The sequence below is a fragment of the Colobus angolensis genome, unplaced genomic scaffold (assembly GCF_000951035.1).
Source record: "Colobus angolensis palliatus isolate OR3802 unplaced genomic scaffold, Cang.pa_1.0 Scaffold282, whole genome shotgun sequence".
Classification (NCBI taxonomy): domain Eukaryota; kingdom Metazoa; phylum Chordata; class Mammalia; order Primates; family Cercopithecidae; genus Colobus; species Colobus angolensis.
In genome coordinates, this window is record NW_012116066.1 from 1110774 (window position 1) to 1133985 (window position 23212).

Here is a 23212-nt window from a genome sequence, read left to right on the forward strand (position 1 = left end):
TCCAGCCTGGGTGACAGAGCTAGACTCTGTCTCCAAAAAAAAAAAAAAAAAAAAAAATTCAGGCCTTCAATTCCCATGACCCCTTGACCTTTGCATGTCTTTTAAGTCCCCTCATTTCCTTGATGTGGCTGAAGGCAATAGTCCAGATATACCATGTCACTATACAGGGCCACAGCTCTCTTCTCCCCTGAAAACCAAAGGCTATGATTTACAGTACCAAAGAATCACAACCTCACTTTGCAAAAATTCCAATTAGAAAATATTCACATTAGAAATATATTCTGCCCCAGGGCTGGGAACGGTGGCTCATGCCTGTAATCCCAGCACTTTGGGAGGCCGGCGGGTGGATCACGAGGTCAGGAGATCGAGACCATCCTGGCTAACACAATGAAACCCCGTCTCTACTAAAAATACAAAAAATTAGCTGGGCGTGGTGGCAGATGCCTGTAGTCCCAGCTACTCGGGAGGTTGAGGCAGAAGAATGGCGTGAACCTGCGAGGTGGAGCTTGTAGTGAGCCGAGATGTGCCACTGCACTCCAGCCTGGGTGACAGAGTGAGACTCCATCTCAAAATAAATAAATAAATAAATAAATAAATAAATATATTCTGCCCCTAGATTTCCTTTTAATAAAGAGCTTTCCTATTCCACATAAATCCTTCCCCAAAATTCTGTTTGTAAGCAGCTTCCCTGGCACATATTTCAGACATTGGGAACTTATTTCCTTCTAAGCCTAAAACGAGCTTTCTGCCCACAACTTTCACAAGTTTGGTTTTAGGACTATAGAGAACCATTCTGGTAAAAGTGCCTACACCTGAAATTATTTGGCTCCAAATTGGTTCCTCTGATCATCACCACATCTCACTGCCTTCTTTGCTTCTTTGTGCCTCTAGCTTCATTTGCATTCTTTTTTGTCCCTCCCTGAAGCTGGCAACATGCTCTCCCTCCTATTATCAGTTCTGAATATTAGACTGATGTTCTGAACTTTCTTTCCAAGGATCACCAACAAAGATATTTAAGCTGGTATTAACACTTGTGGCAGTTTCTAAGAAACATCCTCCTGACAGAACATTCTTATTTGTGGGACCACTGGGGCTGCAGCATTGACTGGAGCAAAGTGGGATGGGTTTGGGTTTTTCTTTTTTGCTGGTGCTGCTGCTGCCAAAGCAACATAATAACAGAACTAAGAAAAAAGGAAGTGAAAGCCAAGATTTCAACTTTCTCTGTCATTAGCCTTTATGAATCACACTGGAGCATCTGTGTTTTCCCGTTACCATTGCTGATCTATATCTTTTGCCTAAGGGAGAACGCTTCCCGGAAGGTGAAGGGGAACATTAAGCTTGATCGTGAGTTTGCTCAGAAGTATATGCTGCAGTCCTGACTCACTGTGGCCCAGAGCCAGGAGCTGGGTCACAGGAAGCACTAACTGGCCTTTCTCCCTTGAAGACTCATGCCTTTGCATGGGTGTGGAAGGAGCCACTTTTGTGGTCTGAGGAAAGTAAGACGTTTCAGCTTGTTAGGGAACAGACTGGTGTCTTAGAACCTCAGAATGCAAGAGGAAGAGGGGGTTTTAGACCCCTCCTCATGTCAGAGATGGGACAAAAGTTGAGAAAGGGAAAGGGATCTTCCCAAGGTTATACTGCTAGAAAGGTAAGAAGGACCAGACTTTTGGTCAGAATATGCATATTTAGATATTTCTTTTGTGACAGAGTTAAGGATGAGCATTAAGTAAAGAATCAAGGAAGTTCTGGGAGTGTTGATGTAGGAGAGCCAGCTCGGAGCATAGGAAAAGATGGTGATGAGGAAGTATGTGGTTAGGGTATCTCCAGCCTTATCCTAGAAAGAAAGTACTCCCTGATTTATACCAGGCAAGCAAAGCTTAGTGAAAACCATCTCCACTCTCCTAGAGAGCTTCTGATCTGCAATTTGATCTTGCAAATAGGCCTATCCCCCAGGAAGAACACTTATCAGTAGAACCTAACAAACTACTACAGTATTTAATGATGGGGTCAGTTTTCTCAGGAGCTGTTCAGCCCTGGTGAGGACAATAGCAAGGGTCTAGACTTGCAGGGCAAAGCATAGATAGACCGAGGCATGAAAAGTTTTTGTGGTCTTGAAGTTGTAATCTTATAAGGGTAGCTAGCCCTATCCCCTAGTTCCCAAAGCAATGAGGGAGAGGGTTATGTAGTTACCCGAAAGCAGTAGCTTTTGGTCTCAGCTCCCAGGATACCCTTCTCTTAAGTCCTGGCCTTTGCACGTATCTTGTCACCCTAACATTACCATGGTGTGAATCTGGACTCCCATGAAAGGTTCTTCTGTTGGTGATATCTATGTTCCCATTCTCTTATCTTACTTAGTTCTCAAAACCTTCTTTGAATCCAAGTTCTTACTGCTTTACTTTAGTTACCCCCAATTCTAACTTGGGATCTTTTTGGTCTTACTCATGACAATATGCAGCCAAACAACACCAAATTAAATCCATCTTCCTCTCTGCATTCAGTGTGCTGAATGGCAACCACATACCCATCTAATCACAAACACTAGGCACTCTCTTCTAGTGGGGCAACCCGTTTAAAGTAGACATTTTTCTATACCTGAGGATCAGCGTCTTTCTCCGGCATGGGACCAAAGTGATTGAGTATCCGATTCTTTAGGGATGATTTGAGTGAATGAAACCACAATGACGCTTGCTGATAGACACAGTTATGTAATCCCATGAGCTCAGCACAATCCTCTCCCTGAACCTGAAAGTATCAAAGTGGAAGTGAAACATTCTATACCCTCTCCATCATTCCCGGAGTCACTTCTGACACCTGACTCGCTTTGAGCATCCATTCTGCCTTCCTATGGGAAGGCTCACCCATCCAGCTTTCTCCTGTACTTGATGTGAAATTCCCCTTAGTCAAGTGCTGGACAGTGTGTAGATACTGTTGAGCATGGAGAAAGGAGAAGGGTTCAGCTGGTAGATTAGCTGAAACAGCAAAACATGCAGAAAACCAGAGATTCAAACCAGCCTGAGTGGAGGCATGTGGTTAAATCAGGTTATGCTGGTCCATGCCTTTGCCCTTTTCATTTTTATATCTGTTTTCCCATTGCTAGCTGGAAAACACACAGGAGTATGTCAGTCTTAGCATGTAACTATCTTGGTCAAACACATTTACTCAGTCATCAGATATTTATTAATCTACCATGTAACAAATGTAAATATAAATGAACACAGGATTATTTACCTCTTCTTGCACCCATTAGCTCAGAAAACCAAGGATTAACTAGATGTGTCATCTTTCTGCCTTATGGGATGATGGATTATTGGGAAGGGCTCTTAGCCAGGTTACGTACTTTAAAATACAAATGCATGTGTGGATCTATAGTTGTCTCAAAAGAAAAAAGTTTAAAATATACATAAATCGATATATAAAATATATACATATAGACCCACCCCAGATCTATTCCTTGGTATCTTTGACAAAGACTTAACTCCCAAGCTGAATGAGCCCCAGAGTTGATCTAGGATAGCATTTCTTATGCATGAATGCAACTCAGTAGCTAAGCAGAGCCAGGACAATAGGTGCCCTCACTGCCATACTGCAAATGGATAGCAATCCCGCAGCATTCAATGCTGCTGCAGCAATTTGGTGTGAAATCCCAAGGCCCTCAAGGATTCTGAGAAATCCTTTCGCAACTATCTTTGGGTACCAAGTTAGGAGGATAGCCTGGCTTTGGGATTCTTGGCACTGGCCACCCTCACCTTTTGGTCTTCAATGTATTCAATGTCGGCTGTGTTGTAGCCATCCCGCTGGCTCTGATGGAGCACCCTGAAGCGCCTCTTTCCTATGCTGTCAACCACTGAGCGGCCATCGGCAAAGAATTGAACATTTCTGATCTCTAGGATGCAGCCATATTCTGCAAACCTGTTTATTGAGAATGGAGTCGAGAGAATAGATCCTTGATGAGTTCTGTTTCCCTGGCTTGGCACCCAGCCATTTCTGTAACCCCATGCTGTGGCTCAAGGGACTTCTGCCTATTTTCCTGTCCCTGGGTTACAGCTTCAATTACACAACAGGCAGTGCCTGTGTGAAGAAAAAAAAATCATAATGTGTTTGTGTAACTGCTACCATTTATTGAGCACATACTATGTACCGTGCCAGTGCTATGGTTTGAATGTTTGTCTCTACAACCCATTTTGAAATTTAATTGCTATTGTAGTATTATTAAGAGGTAGGACATTTAAGAGGTGATTAGGCCTCCACCCTCATGAATGCATTAATGCTGATATGGTGAAAGTAGAGTAGGGTTGTTATTAATACAAAAGGGCAAGTTTGACGCCCTTCTTTCTCTCTCTCTGTTGCCCTTCTGCTATGCCCTTCCACTATGTTATGATAAAGGAAGAAGGCCCTTGCCAGATGCTAGCACATTGATCTTGGACTTCCCAGCCTCCAGAACCATGATAAATAAATTTCGATTGTTCATAAATTATTAGTCTGTGGCATTCTGTTACAGTAGCACAAAATGGACTAAGGAAACCAGGAACTGTGCTCAGCGTTTTATGTACATTATTAACTCACTAATCTTCCCAGCAAACCCAACAAGGTAGGTACTATTATTGTACCCACTTTACAGATAAGGAAACTGGGATACAGAAAGGTTAAATAGCTTGCTCAAACTCAAACATGCTCCAAGGCTGCAACTAGATAATGAACACAGGCAGTTTGACTCCAAGGCCCACACTCTTACAAGTTTTATAACATATACCACTTGTTTAAGCAAATATTAATTCTAGAGTTCTTTAAATAGCCTCTCACATGGTAAACTAACCACCAAAGGGACCCTGATCCTCACAAATGCTCATATTCTTCAGTTGGCTAACCTCATGAGCTAGACCTCCCCATCTCCTGGGAGTACCCCAAAGTAAAAGAGAAATCCCTCATTACACAACCTCTTTTTGCTTGCATGGCTCCTTACTTACCCTTTGACAGGATCTCCAAGGCACATGCCAAACTGTCTCGTGCCTGTCTCAATGCATCTACGAATCATCAGGCGGTAACAAGGCTCAAAGACGTACAGGGGACAAGGAACGGTGGGATAGGCCATAGTACACACGAAAATAGGCACATTCTTATTAAGGCTGTCAGAAAGAGCAAATGACAGGGATCTCAAAGCAATCAGACAGAACACAAAAATGTTGGTCAAATGTTAGCATGTGATACCCCTGGGGGAAGGCAAAGAGACACCAGTTTGTTTTTTGACGGTGTCACTTGCCAAAGATACATCAAGTTTTGATGGCTAACAGAAAAATATTGAAATGCAATTGATAGTGTGGGCTGAGTTCCATTATCCGATGCAGAGGTTAGCCTAAGGTCTAAGAAATTAAAATTGGCATTCTACACATTTTAATTTGGCTGAAAAAGTTCTCTAGCACCTTAATATTGTGGGTGACAGCTATAATTCATATTCTGTCTTTCTTTCTTTCATGCTCTCCACTCAAAACAATCTCTTCAGGTGTTTTTCAAGCTGCATGGGGAAGGCTGCTAATGATAGAAGTGGACTCAGCTCTCCAGAAGGGTGGTGGGAAATTCTATGTAAGGTCCCTAGGGCATCTCAAATTTGCAAGGACCCCAAAGAATCTGCAAAGTAGGCACAGCTGAAAGGAGGAAGGACCAAGAGATAGGCAAGAGTAATCCAGCCCAGTGATGCTCAAATGCTTCTTTGCATCAGAATCACCAGGGGCTCTTAAATCAAGATGACTTGGACACCACATTACCAGAGATACTGATGCATTAGCTCTGGAATTGGAACCCTAGGGTCTGCCTTTCTTTTTCTTTCTTCTTCTCCTTTTTTTTATTTTCATTTTTTTAGCGGAATCTTACTCTGTCACCCAGGCTGGAGTGCAATGGTGCAATCTCGGCTCACTGCAACTTCCATCTCCCGGGTTCATGTGGTTCTCCTGCCTCAGGCTCCCAAGTAGCTGGGATTACAGGGATGCACCACCACGCCTGGCTAATTTTGTATTTTCAGTAGAGACAGGGTTTCACCATGTTAGTCAGGCTGGTCTCGAACTCCTGACCTCAAGTGATCCGCCTGCCTCGGCCTCCCAAAGTGCTGGGATTACAGACGTGAGTCACTGTGCCTGGCCGTCTGGTTCCTTTAAAAATATTGTTTATAGGGTTCTGCTCTATTTGGCTTATTTACACTTTTAATAAGAAAAAGTCCTTCATCAAGTGTTTCTGCCCAGGTCTTGATCCTCAGAACTCTGAGGAGAGATGGGGTATGGAGGCTAGCTGGGCATGACTGCGATGTGCTAAACTGAACGCCATTTCCTCTGAAGAGTTAATTATGATCCTGCCTAAAATTCCATTCCTAACTGCACTAGGGAAAAATTAGATACACGTACAATTAGATTGCTGAAATAAATGCCTATAATAAAAATAATTCTTTCAGCTTTGTTCTGTATTACACACAGAAAATGAATTATTTTACTTTACCTTGGCTTACACCATAATCTAGGCCAAATCCCTTAAGTATTTTATATTGTTTAGTTCAAACTGAAAAAAAAAGTAGACTCTGAAGACAGATTATCTTAGCATCATTCTGAACTTCTTTTAAGCATCCACTTGGATAGATACAGAAATGGTCTAAGAACTAGTGTCACCGTAGTAAAAAACAGATTAAAGCAAAAACTGCACACTTCTAGTATTGTTATTTCCCCCTAGGTACACGGTAAACCACATCAATAAATAAAGCAACGAACTTTTGAGCAATATACGCTTACATAGTTACAAACATACATGTAGAAAAAAGGATACAGTAGTGCAAAAAATAAATTATTAAAACAGAAAGAAGTATGAACATTATTTTACACAATGCTCTATAAAACCTGAACCATTTGGAATGAGACCTCAAGTCAGTGAAATTATACAGCAACATTATTAGTATCTTTGTTTTCACATTTCAACCACACAGTCATTGATCTATGAAAGAAAGAATATTAAAGCAAAACCACTTTAAACTTTTGGAAACTTTAGTGTTAAAATCAAATTATGTTTTTCTGGGCTCTTAAACACCTCTGCTGTTCATGTAGTTATGCAGCATGTCAAGAAGCATCTTAAGACAGAAAGTTTCAAATAGGTCACATTCTTTTGGTCTTTCTACTCAATTTCTCTCTGTGATCAACAGCAGGCTGACGCCTCTGTTTGACACTCCCTTCTGTTAAGATATTATTGCAATTAGATATATTTACAAGACTCCTCCCAACGGCAGTGGGGAAGGTGGGAGCTCCTCTTCAGCAATCCACTCACTAGTTTTGGTTTCGGGATATGAAGGCCAGGACTCGTCGAATACCATTCAGTCTATCCTTTAAGGACCTCATTGCTAGGAAGGGGAGCTGAGCTCGGCCTTCCAAAGGAAGAACCGCTAATATCCACCAGCACCAGGCTGGGCCATTCGGGTTCATCTGCAACAGAGAAATACAATGGGGTCATTCTATACCCATCCAAGAACATCAGTCTGCAGAGTTGCAAATGCTCACGGTAAAGACCCAGGTAGAACAACTCCGTGTGGCAGATTGCTAATTGTCCCTATATCTATTTTCCCCCTTATTTTAGCAGAGCATATAGCCACCCAGAAAAAAGACTGCATTTCTCAGCTTCCCTTGCAGCTAGGTGAGGCCATGAGACAAAGTTCTGGCTAATGAGATGTAAAGGGAAGTGATATGTGTAACCTCTTGGTCATACTCTGGGAAAACAGCATATGTCCTCTGCCTTCCTCTTTCTCTCCCTTTCCCCTAGCTAGAACATGGATGTGGTGAGGATCAGCCTTCCTCAATCAAGAGGATGAGGGCAACATTCTAAGGATGGTAGAGTTTTGTGATGAAGGAGCCTGGGTCCCTGAATGCTCTTGTGGAATAGAGCTGCCCTAACTGTTCAGGACTTAGCCCCTCCATCTTGTTTCAGCTCCAGTCATTTTTGGTTCTTGTTAAAGCAAACCAACCAATATCCTAACAGATACACCATGCTTCCTAGCCAATGTGATTTTACAAGCTAGTATCTACTATGTAGTCTCTTCCACTTCTAATATTCTGTTGAGGTCCTTTGGACTGATGCATTTAACATTCAGGCCTGGCCGGGCGCGGTGGCTCAAGCCTGTAATCCCAGCACTTTGGGTGGCCGAGACGGGTGGATCACGAGGTCAGGAGATCGAGACCATCCTGGCTAACACGGTGAAACCCCGTCTCTACTAAAAATACAAAAAATTAGCTGGGCGTGGTGGCAGATGCCTGTAGTCCCAGCTACTCGGGAGGCTGAGGCAGGAGAATGGCGTAAACCCGGGAGGCGGAGCTTGCAGTGAGCCGAGATCTGGCCACTGCACTCCAGCCTGGGTGACAGAGCTAGACTCTGTCTCCAAAAAAAAAAAAAAAAAAAAAAATTCAGGCCTTCAATTCCCATGACCCCTTGACCTTTGCATGTCTTTTAAGTCCCCTCATTTCCTTGATGTGGCTGAAGGCAATAGTCCAGATATACCATGTCACTATACAGGGCCACAGCTCTCTTCTCCCCTGAAAACCAAAGGCTATGATTTACAGTACCAAAGAATCACAACCTCACTTTGCAAAAATTCCAATTAGAAAATATTCACATTAGAAATATATTCTGCCCCAGGGCTGGGAACGGTGGCTCATGCCTGTAATCCCAGCACTTTGGGAGGCCGGCGGGTGGATCACGAGGTCAGGAGATCGAGACCATCCTGGCTAACACAATGAAACCCCGTCTCTACTAAAAATACAAAAAATTAGCTGGGCGTGGTGGCAGATGCCTGTAGTCCCAGCTACTCGGGAGGTTGAGGCAGAAGAATGGCGTGAACCTGCGAGGTGGAGCTTGTAGTGAGCCGAGATGTGCCACTGCACTCCAGCCTGGGTGACAGAGTGAGACTCCATCTCAAAATAAATAAATAAATAAATAAATAAATAAATATATTCTGCCCCTAGATTTCCTTTTAATAAAGAGCTTTCCTATTCCACATAAATCCTTCCCCAAAATTCTGTTTGTAAGCAGCTTCCCTGGCACATATTTCAGACATTGGGAACTTATTTCCTTCTAAGCCTAAAACGAGCTTTCTGCCCACAACTTTCACAAGTTTGGTTTTAGGACTATAGAGAACCATTCTGGTAAAAGTGCCTACACCTGAAATTATTTGGCTCCAAATTGGTTCCTCTGATCATCACCACATCTCACTGCCTTCTTTGCTTCTTTGTGCCTCTAGCTTCATTTGCATTCTTTTTTGTCCCTCCCTGAAGCTGGCAACATGCTCTCCCTCCTATTATCAGTTCTGAATATTAGACTGATGTTCTGAACTTTCTTTCCAAGGATCACCAACAAAGATATTTAAGCTGGTATTAACACTTGTGGCAGTTTCTAAGAAACATCCTCCTGACAGAACATTCTTATTTGTGGGACCACTGGGGCTGCAGCATTGACTGGAGCAAAGTGGGATGGGTTTGGGTTTTTCTTTTTTGCTGGTGCTGCTGCTGCCAAAGCAACATAATAACAGAACTAAGAAAAAAGGAAGTGAAAGCCAAGATTTCAACTTTCTCTGTCATTAGCCTTTATGAATCACACTGGAGCATCTGTGTTTTCCCGTTACCATTGCTGATCTATATCTTTTGCCTAAGGGAGAACGCTTCCCGGAAGGTGAAGGGGAACATTAAGCTTGATCGTGAGTTTGCTCAGAAGTATATGCTGCAGTCCTGACTCACTGTGGCCCAGAGCCAGGAGCTGGGTCACAGGAAGCACTAACTGGCCTTTCTCCCTTGAAGACTCATGCCTTTGCATGGGTGTGGAAGGAGCCACTTTTGTGGTCTGAGGAAAGTAAGACGTTTCAGCTTGTTAGGGAACAGACTGGTGTCTTAGAACCTCAGAATGCAAGAGGAAGAGGGGGTTTTAGACCCCTCCTCATGTCAGAGATGGGACAAAAGTTGAGAAAGGGAAAGGGATCTTCCCAAGGTTATACTGCTAGAAAGGTAAGAAGGACCAGACTTTTGGTCAGAATATGCATATTTAGATATTTCTTTTGTGACAGAGTTAAGGATGAGCATTAAGTAAAGAATCAAGGAAGTTCTGGGAGTGTTGATGTAGGAGAGCCAGCTCGGAGCATAGGAAAAGATGGTGATGAGGAAGTATGTGGTTAGGGTATCTCCAGCCTTATCCTAGAAAGAAAGTACTCCCTGATTTATACCAGGCAAGCAAAGCTTAGTGAAAACCATCTCCACTCTCCTAGAGAGCTTCTGATCTGCAATTTGATCTTGCAAATAGGCCTATCCCCCAGGAAGAACACTTATCAGTAGAACCTAACAAACTACTACAGTATTTAATGATGGGGTCAGTTTTCTCAGGAGCTGTTCAGCCCTGGTGAGGACAATAGCAAGGGTCTAGACTTGCAGGGCAAAGCATAGATAGACCGAGGCATGAAAAGTTTTTGTGGTCTTGAAGTTGTAATCTTATAAGGGTAGCTAGCCCTATCCCCTAGTTCCCAAAGCAATGAGGGAGAGGGTTATGTAGTTACCCGAAAGCAGTAGCTTTTGGTCTCAGCTCCCAGGATACCCTTCTCTTAAGTCCTGGCCTTTGCACGTATCTTGTCACCCTAACATTACCATGGTGTGAATCTGGACTCCCATGAAAGGTTCTTCTGTTGGTGATATCTATGTTCCCATTCTCTTATCTTACTTAGTTCTCAAAACCTTCTTTGAATCCAAGTTCTTACTGCTTTACTTTAGTTACCCCCAATTCTAACTTGGGATCTTTTTGGTCTTACTCATGACAATATGCAGCCAAACAACACCAAATTAAATCCATCTTCCTCTCTGCATTCAGTGTGCTGAATGGCAACCACATACCCATCTAATCACAAACACTAGGCACTCTCTTCTAGTGGGGCAACCCGTTTAAAGTAGACATTTTTCTATACCTGAGGATCAGCGTCTTTCTCCGGCATGGGACCAAAGTGATTGAGTATCCGATTCTTTAGGGATGATTTGAGTGAATGAAACCACAATGACGCTTGCTGATAGACACAGTTATGTAATCCCATGAGCTCAGCACAATCCTCTCCCTGAACCTGAAAGTATCAAAGTGGAAGTGAAACATTCTATACCCTCTCCATCATTCCCGGAGTCACTTCTGACACCTGACTCGCTTTGAGCATCCATTCTGCCTTCCTATGGGAAGGCTCACCCATCCAGCTTTCTCCTGTACTTGATGTGAAATTCCCCTTAGTCAAGTGCTGGACAGTGTGTAGATACTGTTGAGCATGGAGAAAGGAGAAGGGTTCAGCTGGTAGATTAGCTGAAACAGCAAAACATGCAGAAAACCAGAGATTCAAACCAGCCTGAGTGGAGGCATGTGGTTAAATCAGGTTATGCTGGTCCATGCCTTTGCCCTTTTCATTTTTATATCTGTTTTCCCATTGCTAGCTGGAAAACACACAGGAGTATGTCAGTCTTAGCATGTAACTATCTTGGTCAAACACATTTACTCAGTCATCAGATATTTATTAATCTACCATGTAACAAATGTAAATATAAATGAACACAGGATTATTTACCTCTTCTTGCACCCATTAGCTCAGAAAACCAAGGATTAACTAGATGTGTCATCTTTCTGCCTTATGGGATGATGGATTATTGGGAAGGGCTCTTAGCCAGGTTACGTACTTTAAAATACAAATGCATGTGTGGATCTATAGTTGTCTCAAAAGAAAAAAGTTTAAAATATACATAAATCGATATATAAAATATATACATATAGACCCACCCCAGATCTATTCCTTGGTATCTTTGACAAAGACTTAACTCCCAAGCTGAATGAGCCCCAGAGTTGATCTAGGATAGCATTTCTTATGCATGAATGCAACTCAGTAGCTAAGCAGAGCCAGGACAATAGGTGCCCTCACTGCCATACTGCAAATGGATAGCAATCCCGCAGCATTCAATGCTGCTGCAGCAATTTGGTGTGAAATCCCAAGGCCCTCAAGGATTCTGAGAAATCCTTTCGCAACTATCTTTGGGTACCAAGTTAGGAGGATAGCCTGGCTTTGGGATTCTTGGCACTGGCCACCCTCACCTTTTGGTCTTCAATGTATTCAATGTCGGCTGTGTTGTAGCCATCCCGCTGGCTCTGATGGAGCACCCTGAAGCGCCTCTTTCCTATGCTGTCAACCACTGAGCGGCCATCGGCAAAGAATTGAACATTTCTGATCTCTAGGATGCAGCCATATTCTGCAAACCTGTTTATTGAGAATGGAGTCGAGAGAATAGATCCTTGATGAGTTCTGTTTCCCTGGCTTGGCACCCAGCCATTTCTGTAACCCCATGCTGTGGCTCAAGGGACTTCTGCCTATTTTCCTGTCCCTGGGTTACAGCTTCAATTACACAACAGGCAGTGCCTGTGTGAAGAAAAAAAAATCATAATGTGTTTGTGTAACTGCTACCATTTATTGAGCACATACTATGTACCGTGCCAGTGCTATGGTTTGAATGTTTGTCTCTACAACCCATTTTGAAATTTAATTGCTATTGTAGTATTATTAAGAGGTAGGACATTTAAGAGGTGATTAGGCCTCCACCCTCATGAATGCATTAATGCTGATATGGTGAAAGTAGAGTAGGGTTGTTATTAATACAAAAGGGCAAGTTTGACGCCCTTCTTTCTCTCTCTCTGTTGCCCTTCTGCTATGCCCTTCCACTATGTTATGATAAAGGAAGAAGGCCCTTGCCAGATGCTAGCACATTGATCTTGGACTTCCCAGCCTCCAGAACCATGATAAATAAATTTCGATTGTTCATAAATTATTAGTCTGTGGCATTCTGTTACAGTAGCACAAAATGGACTAAGGAAACCAGGAACTGTGCTCAGCGTTTTATGTACATTATTAACTCACTAATCTTCCCAGCAAACCCAACAAGGTAGGTACTATTATTGTACCCACTTTACAGATAAGGAAACTGGGATACAGAAAGGTTAAATAGCTTGCTCAAACTCAAACATGCTCCAAGGCTGCAACTAGATAATGAACACAGGCAGTTTGACTCCAAGGCCCACACTCTTACAAGTTTTATAACATATACCACTTGTTTAAGCAAATATTAATTCTAGAGTTCTTTAAATAGCCTCTCACATGGTAAACTAACCACCAAAGGGACCCTGATCCTCACAAATGCTCATATTCTTCAGTTGGCTAACCTCATGAGCTAGACCTCCCCATCTCCTGGGAGTACCCCAAAGTAAAAGAGAAATCCCTCATTACACAACCTCTTTTTGCTTGCATGGCTCCTTACTTACCCTTTGACAGGATCTCCAAGGCACATGCCAAACTGTCTCGTGCCTGTCTCAATGCATCTACGAATCATCAGGCGGTAACAAGGCTCAAAGACGTACAGGGGACAAGGAACGGTGGGATAGGCCATAGTACACACGAAAATAGGCACATTCTTATTAAGGCTGTCAGAAAGAGCAAATGACAGGGATCTCAAAGCAATCAGACAGAACACAAAAATGTTGGTCAAATGTTAGCATGTGATACCCCTGGGGGAAGGCAAAGAGACACCAGTTTGTTTTTTGACGGTGTCACTTGCCAAAGATACATCAAGTTTTGATGGCTAACAGAAAAATATTGAAATGCAATTGATAGTGTGGGCTGAGTTCCATTATCCGATGCAGAGGTTAGCCTAAGGTCTAAGAAATTAAAATTGGCATTCTACACATTTTAATTTGGCTGAAAAAGTTCTCTAGCACCTTAATATTGTGGGTGACAGCTATAATTCATATTCTGTCTTTCTTTCTTTCATGCTCTCCACTCAAAACAATCTCTTCAGGTGTTTTTCAAGCTGCATGGGGAAGGCTGCTAATGATAGAAGTGGACTCAGCTCTCCAGAAGGGTGGTGGGAAATTCTATGTAAGGTCCCTAGGGCATCTCAAATTTGCAAGGACCCCAAAGAATCTGCAAAGTAGGCACAGCTGAAAGGAGGAAGGACCAAGAGATAGGCAAGAGTAATCCAGCCCAGTGATGCTCAAATGCTTCTTTGCATCAGAATCACCAGGGGCTCTTAAATCAAGATGACTTGGACACCACATTACCAGAGATACTGATGCATTAGCTCTGGAATTGGAACCCTAGGGTCTGCCTTTCTTTTTCTTTCTTCTTCTCCTTTTTTTTATTTTCATTTTTTTAGCGGAATCTTACTCTGTCACCCAGGCTGGAGTGCAATGGTACAATCTTGGCTCACGGCAACCTCTGCCTCCTGGGTTCAAGCAATTCTCTTGCCTCAGCCTCCCAAGTAGCTGGGATTACAGGTGCATGGCACCACGCCTGGCTAATTTTGTAATTTTATTAGAGACGGGGTTTCACCATGTTGGCCAGGCTGGTATTGAACTCCTGACCTCAAGCAATCCACCCGCCTCTGCCTCCCAAAGTACTATGATTACAGGCATGAGCCACCATGCCCGGCCCTGCCTTTCAATAAGTACTCCCAGAGATTCACACACACAACCTGTTGGAGAACCAAAACAGAGCCAGCTCCTCTGGGATCCTTGTCTTCTTATTTGTCTAGTAAATTCAACACAGGAACATCTGAACCTAAACCTATCAAGAAATACAAGACCAACTGCCCAAATCTCAAAAGGATCAAGTTTAGGATTCATTTACATAGAAAGTCCTAATACATCTCAGTATTTGTTAATAACACCTTAAATGAGATTTGAGATGAGGGCTCAGAGAGGCTCAATGCTAATTTACAGATCAGAAATAAAGATAAAGATCCCCTGAGTAGTTCCAATGTAAATTAGTGAGAAAAAAATGATTTCTAGTTTCTGAGAAAAACATTATTCAAAGTGAGGAGTGCATTCAAACAAGTCACTGGCAGAGTTTACGAATGTTCTCTACACAGTGGGCATGAAACCAGAACCATTTTTGCTGTCAGGAACCTTGCCTCTGGAATGCTGTTAGGATTCTACTGAGGATCGGGGGAGGGGAGGGCAGAAGCAAGAGAGGCAGAAATTAGTGATTGCCTCCTGCTTTTTCGGCGAAGGGAGCTGTTCTCACAGCTAGGCAGAGCGCTGAGAGCCTCACTGACGCCCCTGACCCTCCCCTTTACCTCTCACATTACCTGTGCACGGCAGAGAAAGCACTTAACAAGTATTAGCATTATTACCATTAATTAAGTGCTTACAATGCACAAGGTCATTTGATTTTCATAAGAAGTTCATGAGGTGGCCAGGCATGGTGGCTCACGCCTGTAAATCCTAGCACTTTGGGAGGTCCAAGTGGGAGGATCACTTGAGGTCAGGAGTTCAAGACCAGCCTGTCCAACATGGTGAAGCCCTGTCTCCATTAAAAAATACAAAAATTAGTTGGGCACGGTGGTGCATGCCTGTAATCTCAGCTACTTGGGTGGCTGAGGCAGGAGAATCGCTTGAACCCAGAAGGCGGAGGTTGCAGTGAGCCAAGATCACACCACTGCACTCCAGCCTGGGTGACAGAGTGAGGCTCAATCTCAAAAAATAAGTCCATGAAGTAAAAACTCAAATTATTAAATTATTCTCAAGCTACAGATAAGGCAACTAAGGCCCAGAAAGGTTAAGTGACCTGCCTAGGGTTGTGAAGTAGACTCACTTTGAGGTAGAACTGGGTCTTTTTTTTTTTTTTTTTTTTTTCTTTCAATCAATGTTGACCAGGTTGGCCTCGAACGTGTGGCCTCGCCTCCCCGAGTGCCAGGGCAACCGGCCTGAGCCACCGCGGCTCCCTAGAACTGGGTCTTAAGCCCAGTTCTGGTTGACACCAAAGTTCTTAACTTCATAGCAACTCCTTATGTATCTGAAAACAATCTTTTGGCTATTTCGCTAAGTTCCCCTGATTAAGCTACTCCAATTTACTCTCTCCAACAAATACCCTGTTACTGGGGGCAGGGTGTACTCTCATCACTGGGTTTCGCTTATGCTTCTTCAGTGGTATGCTGGTATGTTTAACAACTGGCTCTCTGGGTGCAGGGGAAGCCCTGGTTTGTAGCACTTGCCAATTTCCATGGTGTAAATACTCTCACCATAGCCAATTTCAAGCAGCTGGCAGGACATCACTAAGTCGGAAGCTGGGAAGTAATGTGTACATTCAGCTCTCATGAGCTGGTATGAGGGAAACAAAACAGAAATATGCATATACATACTTAGAAAGTTCTTCCATTTCCTCTTCGTAAAGCTTCCTTCGTTCCTTCAGTTCTTCTGGAAGGAATTTAGCTATGAGCTCCTCCATTATTACATTTTTGCTGTATTTTCTTGATGCCAAGCACTATATGGGAGGAGGCAATTAGATAATATGCAATTAGGTAATATGCAGTCATCAGCAAAACACTTCTGATGTAATCACTGGACAAGTCACATGACCCACATATTGGAGTAGTCTGGACCCACAAATCAACAGATGATACCATCATAATATATGTATTTTCTGGATGTTAGTTTCATTGAAAAAACCACACATGCAATTGATTATCTTTATAATTAGAAAAGAAATATTTTAACAAGGGGGTAAAACCTGCATTGAAGTTTTAAAACTCTCACAATTTTCCTGAAATCAAGATCATGTTCTTGTCCAAAAAGTGGGGTGGGGGGAATCCTTCCCTTTCCATTTTCTGTTGATCGTGTTTACAAGCTCACAGAAATGGTCTCCATCTGGCATATGCTCAAAGTTAGTGGCCAAAAGGTTCAGGGAACTAAAAAGTATTTTTCAATCACTGATCCTTTCCTGCCCTGTCCCACTCCCAGCCTAACCCAATGCTTGAGCTTCTGGATATTGCCAAATCTACCTATTTTTTCTCTTTTAATTTTAGTTTTAAAAAACACAAACAGCTAAATATTGATTTGTCTATTTGCCTTTCTAATATACCATCTAGGTATCACTGAGATTAAAAGTCATGATTTCAAGAACTGGACTCAGGCTCAATTGTCACTGTTACTCTTCTCCCAAACACCCCTGACCGATGCACACCCCGGGATGTTTAAGTAGTGGGTATTTAACGGTGTGAATCAAACAACTGATGTTAAAACATCTGCGGAGAATTGCTTGCTATGGAAACTACCCCTACAGTCCCAGCAAGGAGAGCGCCTGAGTATGAAACTGTTGGCTTCAAACAATTTTGTTCCTTTCTCAGTATGGGCTGTGTCTCTATTCTGCAGTGAACATGATTGGAATATTTAATCCTATGTAATGGTGCAAGTGTGACCCTATGTGAATACACAGAGATAGATGAGAATATCTTCTAGACCCCAAGTCCTGAACCGTATAGCATCTGTCTCCAGGATGCCTTATCTGCCACTGTCGCTGCCATTGCCTGGCTATGGGAAAATCAGCTGCACTTCCCAGTCCCAGTTTTGGGGGATAAGCAGTGATTGAGGAGGTAGTTGGCCCAAAAAGTAGGTGACTCCGCTGCTGATGCTAAAACAAAAAGCCAGAAAAGGCACATACTAAAATGTTAACTAACAGTGGTTTTCTCTAGGTGCTGAGCATATGGGTAGATTTTTCTTCTTTCCACTTAATCTGAATTTTCCAGTGTTACAACAACACAGATGTATTATTTAAGTATAAGGATTATGGACTTCTCACCTACAATCAGGCCTGCAAATCCTACAACTTTATCTAGGGAAAGGTATGACAATGGCCCTCCTCCCAATCCCAACACATACCCTGAGGGCTACCAGTGATGATTATTTCACTCCATTCCCTTAATTTAAATACTGGGGTGATGGTAAAGCTCAACATGTGACTTCTCTTGACCTGTAGTCACCTAGAGATAGCCTTGCATCTCCAACCTCTCCTCAGGAATGACAGGGGTCAAGGAATATTAACACCAATCGTAAAATGTGACACATAAATCCCTGAGGGAGGGAAAACAAGATGGATTCCCAAGTCTTCTTTTTCTATAGGAAATTCCTTCAGGTTCACTTGAAAAACAAAGGTGGGAGTCTGTGTGATTAGTTTTAGAGAACCTGGAAGTCCTAGAGGGCTGCTGTCAGCTAAACTGGCTTACTGCAAAAGCTCTAGGGCTTCCAGGTACAGTGGCTCCTGAGGGGTTGGACAAGGATCACTCTGAAGTTCTGTGAGGTTCTCCTGGGGCCTTTGGAGCTGTTATCTTCAAGCCACAGAATAAACATTGATGATAAGGGAACATCAGGGCTTACCTAGTCCAATCCTAGAGGGGACAAAAGATTTACTCAAGATCACAGTATATCAGGTGCCATGATGAGATCGGAACCAGGATCCAAGTTTATCATCTATTTAACACTTTTGTTTCCAACACAAATTGATTTCCCTACTTACATCGCATAAAAAACTGCAGGTTGCCTCATTTTCCTGAAGAACTTTATGGAGATGGGAACAGTGGCTATAAGACAGGAGAAATAGGCTGGGCGCGGTGGCTGATACCTGTAATCCCAGCACTTTGGGAGACTGAGATGGGTGGATCACCTGAGGTCAGGAGCTCGAGACCAGCCTGACCAATATGGTGAAACCCCATTTCTACTAAAAATACAAAACTTAGGCCAGGCGCGGTGGCTCATGCCCGTAATCCCAGTACTTTGGGAGGCCAAGGCAGGCGGATCACGGGGTCAGGAGATCGAGACCAACCTGGCTAATACGGTGAAACCCCATCTCTACTAAAAATACAAAAAATTACCCGGGCGTGGTGGCGGGCGCCTGTAGTCCCAGTTACTCGGGAGGCTGAGGCAGGAGAACGGTGTGAACCCGGGAGGGAGAGTTTGCAGTGAGCGGAGATCATGCCACTGCACTCCAGCCTGGGTGACAGAGCAAGACTCTGTTTCAAGAAAAAAAAAAAAATTAGCTGAGCGTGGTGGCATGCGCCTGTAATCCCAGCTCCTTGGGAGGCTGAGGCAGGAGAATTGCTGGAACCCAGGAGGTGGAGGTTGCAGTGACCCAAGATCGCACCACTGCACTCCAGCCTGGGTGACAGAGTGGAGATTCCGTCTAAAAAAAAAAAAAAGACAGGAGAAATAGATGGTTTGAGGGAGTAATGTGCCCTACCACAGTGCAGTGGCTTGGGGTCCAGTTGAACACCGTCTTAGTGCCCAATTCCAAATAAGCTAAACCAAACAAGAAAGAAATACTGATTTAAACCAAACAAAGAAATATTGATTTACCTGTGAAAGACCGTCTTTGCATAATGGACACTTGGCGTTGTGATCTAGGCATCTTTCTAGGCATTTTAAGCAAAAAGTATGCCCACAAGGTGTTGTGACTGGCTCATAGAATAATCTGAAATTTAGGAATCAAAATGGAAGAAAACTTCAATAAGACCAAAAATAAAAGAGCAACTCAAAGCTAAGGTTTTAAAGCATTATTTAGACTATTTTAGGGTGGGGGAGGAGTTCTTTTTTAAAAGTCGCTATTGTTGCACTTCAGATAAACATTTGCCTTTCATTTTTGAGCTGGATTAGAATACATTTATTAAAGTTTAGGGCATAGCTAGATCATTTTGTGACATCAATTCTAGTCTATCTCTTCTGGGGAATTCAGATTTTTTGCCCTGTCTGGTCCAAGAAAAATAGAGATTAATGCACAGAGTGTCTGGATAAATTCTATTCTGAAAATATTAGCCAACCTGTTCACCTGAGTATATGTAAACACACACAGACACACAGACACGCAGACACACATACTCTCTCTCCCTTACACATTTACCCACTTAAGCACTTTACATCATATTACCATGGAAAAAAACTTTGTTTGCTAACCTTGATTCCTCTTTTCGTCTAAGCAATGTTAATGCCTGAAGGATATCAAAACTGTACCTCTAACAAACATAACTGCCTTTTATATAGATAATTTTCATAGGGGGAGAATAGTACTGTTAGTGTGCTTACTGATATAGACCAGATATGGATCTATATTGATGCATATACACATATACATACATTTACATGTGTACATACATATGTATACATACATATACTTCAATTTGGTACTATTTTAATTGCTTGGGGAGAGCAGGATATTTTCAAAGCAACGTGGGAATCCTTTTATAAAGCTGTTCTGTACCTTCAGAAATTCATGGATTTGCTTTGCTTAAAAAAAGGCTCACCTGCAGCGAGATCAGTGAGTGAGGGTAGCTGAAGATGACCGTTGAGGAGTGGGGCTTGCATTCACCAAGAGGAGGAGCACAGGAAGAATGGAAAGACCCCTCCCTGCCTGACCAGCCTATTTTCACCTCACAAGAGTGTTCAGTGGAGAGTCAGAGGCTGCCAGCGGTACGGCTCCCTCGTGTGGCCAGGAGGTGCACCAGCAGCCTGGCCAGCACTGCCAGGTTGAGTAGAAGAATCAACATGCCAGCTGAAAAGTACTTGTGAAGAAATTGAACCCACTAACTAGAATGAACCTGAGGTCCAGAAGGGTTGAAGTTACTTGTCTAAGTGTGCACAGCCAACTGCTGACAGATGAAAGTCTATCCAACTTCCACTTCCAGTCATGTGCCTTTTCTATCACAAGGATAATTCTCAATCATTGCTGTGCATCAGAATCACCTGGACAGCTTTATCTTTAAACTGCTTTATTGATGCAAAATTGATATATAATGGAACAGACTTAAAATGTACAATGTGATAAGTTCTGACATATGTACACACTTATGAAACCATCGCCATGATCAAGATAGGAAACATACCCATCACTCCCAAATGTTTCCTCTCGCCCCTTTGTAAGCCCTCCTTCCTGCCTCCCCAAATCACCTGAGGAGCTTATGGAAACTCTAGATGCCCACTACAGCATCTACAGAGATTCAGAGCAGTAGACCCAGTGTACAGGACAGGCATCAAGCCTTTTTTTAAAGCCTCCTGGTGATTTTAATGCACAGCCAAGGTTGAGGATCACTGTGTTACACAAATCCCATTAATCTCTGCATAGGCAAACTGTCTGTATTGGTCTTCAAATATCAGTTACGTGTGGAGCAAAAAAAAAAAAAAATATATATATATCGTGAAGCTCCACTGGCTAAAGTTCCAGATTCAGCAGGTCGAGGGGACCAGAAGAAATGGGATATTTTTAACAAGCCAATGGAGGTCTGGAGTAGGAGAGAGACTTTTCATATATTCATCTTTTTGGTACTTTTTGGATTTTTTGATTCTGTTTAAAAAGTAGTTAATTTGTTTAACAAATTAATTAAAATTAATAAATTTTAGTTATCCAATTGGCCAAAAAGCAAAGTTTTTTTTTTTTTTTTTGAGATGGAGTCTCGCTCTGTCGCCCAGGCTGGAGTTCAGTGGCGCGATCTCGGCTCACTACAAGCTCCGCCTCCCGGGTTCCCGCCATTCTCCTGCCTCAGCCTCCCGAGTAGCTGGGACTACAGGCGCCCGCCACCTCGCCCGGCTAATTTTTTGTATTTTTAGTAGAGACGGGGTTTCACCATGTTAGCCAGGATGGTCTCGATCTCCTGACCTCGTGATCCGCCCGTCTCGGCCTCCCAAAGTGCTGGGATTACAGGCTTGAGCCACCGCGCCCGGCCACAAAGTTATTTTTTTTAAAAAACTATTTACTATGGAGGTCTCAGTGTACTAAGGCAAGAACAAAATATGAGAACTGGAAAGGAAAAAATGAAATCTGTCATGGTTCACAAATGATATGGTGAACTTAGAAAAATCTAAAAGAATCTACGAATGATTATTAGAGTAAGAATAGAATTAACAAAGCTACTAGATAAATACACACACACACACAATTATAGTTCTATATACCAGCAATAAACATTAGAAATGTTATCATCTTAAAGATAACATTTACAACTGATTTTAAAAATCAAGTGTCCAGGAAGAAATCTAACAACAGTTATAGGAGACCTCTTTTGGAAAAAGCTACAAACACCTCATTGAAAGAAAGTAAACAACTAAGTCCCAATAAAAAACCTCAATGGGTTATTTCATTTGTTTATTTTTGTAGAACTTGACAAGTTGATTTCTAAACTTTATAAGGAAAAGCAAAGGGCCAAGATACATCTGAAGAGCAATGATGTGGGAGGACTCACTCTACCAGATAACAGAACATATAAAGCTCTAGTGATTAAAACAGTATATGACTAGCACAAGGACAAATAGACTCAGGGAATAGAATAGGAAGCCCAGAAACAGATCCAGATGTGGATTCTTGATTTATGACAAATGTGCCACTTCAAAGCAGATGGGGGAAAGATTTTCAATACATAAATAGCCTTCTCAATAAATGGTATTAAGAGAGTTGGCTATCTATAGGGGGAAATGAAATTGGATCATCTCTCATATCATTCGCAAAAACCAATTCCATGTGGGCTGTAAAAATAAATGTGAAAAGCAAAACAATAAAACATTCAGAAGATGAAATAGCCAGGCACAGTGGCTGGCACCTCTAATCCCAGCTACTTGTTGGGGGGTGCTGAGGCAAGAGGATCGCCTGAGACCAGGAGTTTGACACCCCATGTCTTAAATAAATTAATTAGTCAAATAAAAGAAAATAAAGATAAAACAGGAGAATATCTTTATGACCTGAAGGTAAAAAAATGAATTATGACACAAACCCTGCCTATAAATGAAAAGATGGATAATTTTGACTGTATTAAAATGAAGAGCTTTTGGCTGGGTGCAGTGGCTCACACTTGTAATCCCAGTGCTGTGAGGCCGAGGTGGGCGGATCATCTGGGGTCAGGAGTTCAAGACCAGCCTGGCCAACATGGCAAAACCCCGTAAAAATTAACAGACTGTGGTGGCGCGTGCCTGTGATCCTAGCTACTGGGGAGGCTGAGACAGGAGAATCGCTTGAACCCAGGAGGTGGAGGTTGCAGTGAGCCAAGATTGTACCACTGCACTCCAGCCTGGGCAACAGAGTGAGACTCCATCTCAAAATAAAAAAGAAGAGGAAGCGCTTTTAAGTTCATCAAAAATGTCATTAAGATGGCAAAAAGGCAAGCTAGAGTAGGAGAAAGTATCTGCAACACATAACGACTAGCAAAGAACTTGTATGTAGAGCATATATAGAGCCCCTAGAAGTCAGTAAGAAAAAGAGAAGGAAGCCAACAGAAAATGAACAAACACTTATATGCACCAGCAGATGTAAACAATGTTTATAGCAATGTTGCCCATGATATCCCCTAACTAGATGCAACCCAAACATCCATCCATAAGAGAACCGGTGGATTCATACCAT

The 23212-nt window shown here is 42.6% G+C and overlaps 2 protein-coding genes across 5 annotated transcripts in view; both read right to left on the bottom strand.

Moving 5' to 3' along the window:
• Positions 1–58: 58 nt before the first annotated feature.
• Positions 59–5089, bottom strand: LOC105516490 (LON peptidase N-terminal domain and RING finger protein 3-like). The gene is made up of 4 exons (XM_011948717.1): positions 4965–5089; positions 3747–3909; positions 2593–2742; positions 59–187 (listed from the first exon to the last, which is right to left on the bottom strand). The coding sequence occupies exons 1-4, from the start codon at positions 5087–5089 to the stop codon at positions 59–61; spliced, it is 567 nt and encodes a 188-aa protein (XP_011804107.1).
• A 1909-nt stretch (positions 5090–6998) lies between these two features.
• LOC105516476 (LON peptidase N-terminal domain and RING finger protein 3) overlaps positions 6999–23212 on the bottom strand; it is a 52061-nt gene continuing 35847 nt past the window's right edge. For 3 of the 4 annotated variants that reach the window (XM_011948691.1, XM_011948690.1, XM_011948692.1), the window contains 6 exons: positions 19189–19303; positions 16203–16324; positions 13327–13485; positions 12109–12271; positions 10955–11104; positions 6999–7448 (listed from right to left, as the gene is read on the bottom strand). In XM_011948691.1, the coding sequence (XP_011804081.1) occupies positions 7293–7448; positions 10955–11104; positions 12109–12271; positions 13327–13485; positions 16203–16324; positions 19189–19303 (865 nt within the window). In that variant the 3' untranslated portion in view covers positions 6999–7292. Of the gene's footprint in view, positions 7449–10954; positions 11105–12108; positions 12431–13326; positions 13486–16202; positions 16325–19188; positions 19304–23212 lie in introns of all 4 variants that reach the window. The other variant, XR_001002494.1, reaches the window with a different exon arrangement.